General features: G+C 31.7%; 1 protein-coding gene and 1 pseudogene across 1 annotated transcript; one reads left to right on the forward strand and one right to left on the reverse strand.

Moving 5' to 3' along the window:
* Positions 1-440: 440 nt before the first annotated feature.
* LOC110652112 (probable glutathione S-transferase) lies at positions 441-2,126 on the forward strand. Its single transcript, XM_058141182.1, has 2 exons — positions 441-446; positions 1,761-2,126. Exons 1-2 carry the CDS (start codon positions 441-443, stop codon positions 2,124-2,126), a joined length of 372 nt encoding a protein of 123 aa, XP_057997165.1.
* Positions 2,127-3,567: 1,441 nt separating this feature from the next.
* LOC131169017 (E3 ubiquitin-protein ligase UPL5-like) lies at positions 3,568-7,703 on the reverse strand (annotated as a pseudogene).
* Positions 7,704-8,087: the final 384 nt, after the last annotated feature.

Here is an 8,087-nt window from a genome sequence, read left to right on the forward strand (position 1 = left end):
CCAAAATCAGAAATAAAAAAAAAATCAGAAATTAAGAACTAAAATTAAATATAAAACTCTCGAATTAAACAAACTTCAGTCCAAGGTAATTCTCATTCCAATGCATTGATTTGATCATAGGCAAAAGAAATATAATTATATCTTATTGAATACTTAACATAGATTTACCAAACAACGAGGTAAACCCCTGACTTCCCTATACTCATCAATTGAGCCTAGCACTCTTATTGACTCTAATTATTAACTGAGTTGGTATTAAGCAATCCTCATCAAATTAATAACTGTTTTAAAAAAGGAAGTAGTTAAGCTGAACAACAATTTATGAAGCATAAATCATTTAATCCACCCTTTTGTTTCCTTAGGTTATTATGGAAAACTTGGATATTATCAATAAAACCTAATTGCTACTCATGTTCAATCTTACACAACAATTACGGATTATGAAGGTGAACTAGCAATTTATCAAATCAAACAATTAACTAATAGGCCTTTTTAGCAAATTATTCAACAGATCAAAAACAATTAAATCAGAAAACAATAGATATTCAAAAAGACATAAATAAAATTAAGAACCTGTCTTAAAAATCATACATAAGAACTTGAATCCCTTAAATTGAATTAAAAACTTAGCCACTCATGTTCATGGCTTACAAAAAAAATAAAGAAAGATAAAGAAGAAATCTAAAAAGAAAGAATAGAGAACGAAGGTGTTCTATGGACAACAAAGGTCTGAATTGGGATGCTCTTAGCTGCTGCCCAAAGACGTATTTATACTAAAAAAAACATAATCCCAAAGATAGGAACCAAACCAAACTAGGAAAGGTTTTGAAATTCAAGATGCAGATTTTCAGCCTGAATTCACGTTTCTGGAATCAAGGCAGATTTTCAGCAACTTTCTTTCCGAATCTGCCTCTGTCCTCTTCAGGAAAGTTGTAGCCCTATTTCTTAGCTTTCCAATGGGTACTCATGGATCCAAATCTGAGGTCTACAGCCCAAGTTATAGCTCAAAAACCAGGACTGGTTCAGTTAGACGGTCTAGCCCATTGTGACGACTTCATTACCATTTTTGACAATTAAAATGGCCTCATCTCTCATCCAGCCCTTCATAGAAGTTGTAGAGGTAGCTCTTAAGGTTCAATTGGGCTTAGCCTTGCTTCATTTGGACTTCTGAAACTCCAGATACAAAATAAATACTGAAACTGATCATGACCTATCGAGTCTGAGAATTTGCAATAGATCTATAGCTCATTTTGTCAACCTTGGATACTGATTTGGGCTTTGGTCCCTCTTTATCATTTGAAGTGCTCTATCTTAGCTTTTCAATGGATTAAACAACACTCAATTTGGAGACCCGCAACTTTAGAAACACCTAAAAAATACAACAAAGGTCAAATGCTAAAAATTTCTCCATTTAACACAATTATTCCACAACTATCTAAAAATATGCCTAAATGATAAATATATTTTAACTAACTGAATTAAATATAAAAACACACTAAAAACACTAAATGTGATGGGAGTAAAATTAATAAATTATGCACTTATCGCCCATTACTTTTCAATTGTCAAAATTAATTGCAACATTGATAATTTGAAATTATTTATTATTTTATTAGTTTCTAGCCAATCCTATTATAGATTTAAGAAATATGGTACTCTCATCATAAATAAATATTGTGTCTTGAACCCACAATGAATTGAGTTTAGGTTGCCCTAAATACACTAATTGTATCATTTCTATTTCTTTTTTCTTGAGACAGATCTTACAAACAATTAGATTTGGTGCTTTCAGAAAGCAAGGAAAAGAACAGGAAGAAGCAATTCTTTCAACCATAGAGAGCTTGAAATATTTAGAAGAAGAGCTAAGGGGAAAGAAATTCTTTGGAGGGGAGACCATTGGACTAGCAGATCTTGCATTGGGTTGGATTGCTTATTTCATGGATGTATATGAGGAGGTAATTGGGGTAAAAGTGATAGACCAAGAAAAATTCCCATTATTAGTGGGATGGATCCAAGAATTCTCAAATATCTCAATTATCATGAAAAGTTGGCCTCCAAGAGACAAACTCTTTGATAGGTTTGCTGGCTTTCGTAAGGCTGCCCTTGGAGAAGAAACACGAAAATGAGCCCCTATGTATTAATTTTATGAAATATTTAATTATCAAGAATAAACACATCCTTTAGTGGTGATTGTGGGTCATTTACCATAAATGGAGTGTAATGGGGTCTAGATTTCACATTGATTTGTCCCAAATAAGGTTATGAATCCTCATCTTTGATTGCCTCTATGGAGCAGATATGGAGAAAATTTATCATGGAGAGGGTAGAGATAGAGGATACATACTCTCTATTCACAAGATCTTTAACACCAATATGTATTGTTGATATGATTATATACTTGATGTTTGCATGTTAACGAATAATATATTAAGAATGGCTTTCAAATTCAGTTGAGTTTTAAATCAATAAATTTAATTTTGCTTGAAATAAATCATTTGTATAGCAATAATTTAATTAAATTGAATTCTTACAAAGTTTTAGTTTCAAGCAAGAAGTATAAGATTAACTCTATCAAATATATATATATGTATAAAAGATTAGCGGATTTAAGGTTTAATAATAATTGAATCAACATATTATGAAATAAATAATAAATAATAAATATAATATGTAATTAATTAATATTTTATAAATCGATAATATTATATTAAATGATATCAAAATTAGTAGTTGGTTATATTTTGTAAACAACTTATTAAAATAAATCTAGTAAATTTTGATATATTATTTTTTCTAAGAAATAATTTAAAATAGTGCCTATTTAGATTAAAATAATAATATTTTATGATAAAAGAAACATTTAGAATAAATTTCCCATAATAATAAATTTATTTATATTGACAAAAAAAAATTATAGCACAATATAATTAGAGAAAGTTGATATATTGTTCCCATTATGAAAGAAATTAATATACAAAAAAATTCCCACTTTGGTACAGTGGATGCAAGAATTCTCAAATGTCCCAATAATCCCGGAAATTTGGCCACCTTGAGACAAACTTATTACCAAATTTGTTGCCAGTCGTCAAGCCAACATTGCTAGAAGACTTGAATGAAGTTCCAAGTTTTCACTTGTGATAATAATCAAACAAAACAAGGGCAACATATCACCTTAGTTAGCGTTCAGTTCTCACATATCACCAATTCTTTAAAGAAGAGAAATTGGACTAGTGGATTTTGAAAGTTGCAATGGGGCGGCTTATTCATTTCGTTAGTGTATTTGAGGATGTTAGACCTAGAAACTCATGGGCCAATAAATTGTCCTGCTGTTCATAAAAGGAATGCAAGAATTTGCCATTGCCTTAATAATCCAAGAAAGTCAGCCACTTGAAGACAAACTATTAGCAAGTTAATTTGTTGGCTTTCTTATTATTCAAATTAAAAAGATTTTAAATGTGTTTCTTTGATCTAAAATATTTTAAAAAATCATTTATTTCAAATGAAATTGTATGAGCTGAATTGGTTAAGAAACACCACAATTAGTCAGACTTTGAGGATTTGCCATAATTAGGTATGCAATGACCTCTTTACAAATGGATGGTCCAAGAGCTGAGCAGCATTGGGACAATCATCAGGATTAACTTGCAGGCATTACAAAATGAAGTCCTGTGATAAACTTGACAGAAACTAGGGAATAGCAGGTGGCTTACCCCTTCCAATCTTGTACAGAACCTGTGCAGGTTCCAAGTGAGAGTATGGACGCTTTCTGATTAACATTTCCAACACAGTGCATCCAAGGCTCCATGTGTCTACTGCAAGTCCATTTCCTCTTCTGTTTAGGTTGACAACCTTAGGGGCCATCCAGCATGGAGTTCCCTTGCAATATTTTATATGATTATTAAATTCTGTCACTTTTGCTAATCCAACATCTGCAAGCTTCATGGTTCCCCCAACATTCACCAATATATATGAACATTTGATGTCCTATGAATAACATTGTCCTGATGGAGGAACTTCAACCCATGTAGTGTCTAGCGTATGCAGCCACTTGGGAATCCTTAAGATGATACCTATTGTAAATTTCTGCAAGAGAGCCATTACTTATAAGCTCTAGAAAAATATAGAGCTTTGTTTCATTCTTGTCTGTGCCATGGTATTGAAGTATGTTTGGATGATTGAACTAGCTTTGTTTCATCCACTTTGCTCTTATAATTAAGTACTTCTTATGGTTTTAGCTTTATTTTATCTTATTTATTAATATTAATTGCTTGATATTTATTTTTTTTTTCAATTTTTATGTTTTAAATTGATTTATGTGGTAAATTGAAGGTCAATGATGCATTAGGAGATGATTTGAGGAGATTTGGAAGCTTGAAAAATGGAAAAAGATGAAGAAATCAAGTTTTAAAATCCAAACCTGCCGAAATTTACATGAGAAGTTGCTTGAGATTCTGCTTAGGGTATGTCGTGATGCTTCAAACGTGGCTTGGATTAAGTTGGAAGTCAAGCATAGCAAAAAATTCATTGCAACACAAAAATTGTCGTGATTTACTTAAGATGCTGCTTACCCTATGCAGACAGGCAATGCAAAACCTGGAATTTGCTTAAAATGTTGCTTAAGGTTAAGCAACTTCTTCAACCTCATCTCCTATCTATTCATTTGTCTTTATCCATTTTTAGACCTACTTTAGGGCATTTTTTAGGACCATATAAAAGCATCTTTTTCTAGTTTTTTCCCTAAGAAGAAAGAAGAAGAAGGAGAAGAAGTAAATAGAAAGAAGGAATAACAGGAAAAGATAAAAAAAAAAAAAGAATAAGAAGGAGAAGGGAGGATACCATTTCTGCTGGAGAGCTATTGCTAGATGATATTCAGCTACAATTTTTCAGAGTTTGGGCTCTCCTTCACCTGGGTTTTGTATTCTTAGTCTATTTTTATGTTTCATTTCTTAGTTTTATCATATCCTCTTGTAAATTTTACCATGATATAATAATTTTTCTAAGATTTCAGAGTTGGGTTGTAATGTTTTGAATTTATTTGTGGATTTGGATTGGGTTTTATATAGATATATATAAATATGAGTTTTGATTCTTTTCCTTGTGTGCTTTATGACTTATCTAATGTTAAATCCCATAGGGCTTGGTTTTTAATTTTTTATTAAAGGACCGAAAGGTAAAAACTATTGATAGATGATTAAGGATTAGAACTTAAAATCATCTAGATTTAAAAATAAACTAGGGATTTAAGAGGATTCATTTATTAGTTACAAAACTTAATGGGTTTTATGTGAATCAAATAGCGTACGAAAGTAGGTTTGGTTTTCTTAAAATACTCTTTGGTTTGCTTGAAAAAGATATCAAAGAATTTCATAATCAATAACCTTCAAACTCTATTTTTTCTTAAAATTGGATGAACCAAGACAAATCTCAATGGATTTAATTCATAAACCCTAACTTTCAAATCATTTTTATTATTAATTAGTCTTTGTTCTTGCTTACCCATTATTAATTTAGTTAATTTAGTTAATTTATGTTTAGATTAAGAATTTATTTGTATTACCCATTGCCTATTTTCTTTATTTTCCATTTAAATTGTTGCATTTAGTTAATTTAGTTCTCTTATAAATTGCCATTAGTTTAAATAATTAAAACAATCATAGTCTAGTATTTAAACATAATTTCTCGTGGGAATGATACTTTACTTATGGCTTTATTACTTGATACAGTCCGTATACCTACATATACCACACATCAACCATTTCCAGTATTTTCTTACAGTAACCATACAATCACGGATCTGTATCCCTTATATCTTCTAATGAAATATTCTTTCCTGCTAGTTGTAAGAAAAACACACGATCAAAGACAACACCGACTGGCACTTTATGAATCAAACCTAATGCAATTAGCTTACCAGCTAAGCTGAAATACTCAAGGTGCAAGTTCTCCAACTTAATTGCTGCATCTATTAGAAATGTGTGAGTGCTAAACCTTCATGTATGGAATAAGAATTTTGCAATTCCTCATATACGTAGAACCAATTAGGGAGAGATCAAAGAAGGAGAATCACAAACACATATAACCTAAACCTTCAATTAATAAGACATTCATTCCATTAGAACACTCTTATTACAATTATGAAACATAACTTCAATCTGTCCCATTTTCACTATTAAGCTTCTAGTTTGTCTGTACTGCATAACTCTCTCTCATAACTATGATCATAAATAAATATTTTATAGAGTTCGTTTATACTTTATTCAATGCAATTCAATGGTACTTGACCAAGTTATAAATAAAAAAGTTATGGAGTCTGCAAATTCTAAATAATTTAGGAAAACCAATGCTTTATTAGTTCAAGATAGGGTTTAACCAATCTTTTCTATCAAGTAGAGTTCATCAACACACATCAATAAAATCCTGTTGAAAGAAACATGCATAACATTCAGTGGAAAGCTTACCAGGATTAGGATAGATTCGTGTGGGAATGCTTGGAGATGCCATAAAGAGGGCATTTTATGGATTTAATATTGCTTGGCACGTTGAAAGAAACCACTTCTCCTTTATATCAGGTGGATTATCTTCTTGTACTCTGGGTGGTCTAAAAAAATCACCAAGTAGCATCTGATGGCCTTCAACATTTGTGAATGATGTTGCCTTGTTAAGGAATCTATCAATTACCATCTTGAGAGATCTTTGAAAATCTTCATTTTGCTTGGGAATCATCTCCCTCGCCATATGCCTCCTAAATTCATAACCATACTTATTCTTATGCTCTAGAAGCCACCTAATATTATATGTTGGCTTCAATTATTTAACAAGTAGCACACATAGTGAAGCTTTCTAAGTTGTAAAGGCATTCACAATTCTTCTTCAGTAACCTTATAATGTTCGCTAATTTTTTGCAATTCCTCCAAAATGCCAAGATAGTAAAACCATCCATGCCAAACCATAACATCTCCCCATGTTCTGTTCAAAGGCAAACAATCTTGCATCTTAAGAAGGCATTCATTCATCTTTCTCAACAATTTAAGAAATGTAGCATAAAGATAGTCAGAGGCTTCCACATAGCCTCTTTTTAGAATTGGATAAGCACTAGGACTCCTCTTAATTACTGTATGCAAAGGTAGCAAAAACACCTTAAAGTCACGAATATCACCGAAAAAGGGCCCTGAGCTCTAGGGCGATTCTGTAATGGTAACCAGATCCGAGCACAACCCATTCCCCAGCTCACTAACAAAAGAGAAAATCTCCTTCATCAAACTGGCTCACTTAGTATCCTCCCCATTCATCAACCAACTAGAAATGTCCATGTTTTTCAGCAGCAACCCAAGAGTACTTCTGTAAGAGAGATACAGGGTATCCTTATGAGATACCCTCCTAAGCAACTCACAAAACTCTAACATAAAAAATGCACATTTGTTACGCCAATCTTCTATCAAGTCTATTTTACTCAACTTCAGAATATGTATAATTACTCCAGTAGCAATCTGTCATCTTGAACTGGTGACATCAGTGATGGAGGGAGGCAGGAGACAAGGGGGGCACTGGGCCTCCCTTGAAATTTTTAAAAATTTTGAGGGATATATAGGTAATTTCACATTTAACCCTAAAAACCATTTTGTAACAGCAACAGCACTCCTTATTTCTCCATTTCCCTTCCTCTGCCGACAAAAAGAGTTTCCCTTTGCAATTTCTCTCTTCATCTCTACTTCACTCTTTTTTTCAATTTTACTTTACTCCCCAATTTCTTGAATCATTTGCCTAAATCTATATATGAGTTCTAACTTCTAAACCCATTTTAACTCTATAATTTTTATTTTTATTTGTTTAATTTCTGTCTTTTTTTCTTGTATAAAATTCGTTTAATTGGATTCTCATTGTTTGATTTTTTGCCATAGAATAATATGTAGCAAATCAGAAAATTAATTTGATTTTTTTCTATTATAATTATTGTTAATTTTTATTTCTATTAATTGATTATTGTTTGACAATTCTAGTTGGGCAATTTTCATTTTCAATACTGAATTCACTGAATTTTTGCTTCTTTTAGTGTTTCACCATTCACTTATGAGTGATTTAATGGATTG

Source organism: Hevea brasiliensis, chromosome 18, assembly GCF_030052815.1.
Source record: "Hevea brasiliensis isolate MT/VB/25A 57/8 chromosome 18, ASM3005281v1, whole genome shotgun sequence".
Lineage (NCBI taxonomy): Eukaryota > Viridiplantae > Streptophyta > Magnoliopsida > Malpighiales > Euphorbiaceae > Hevea > Hevea brasiliensis.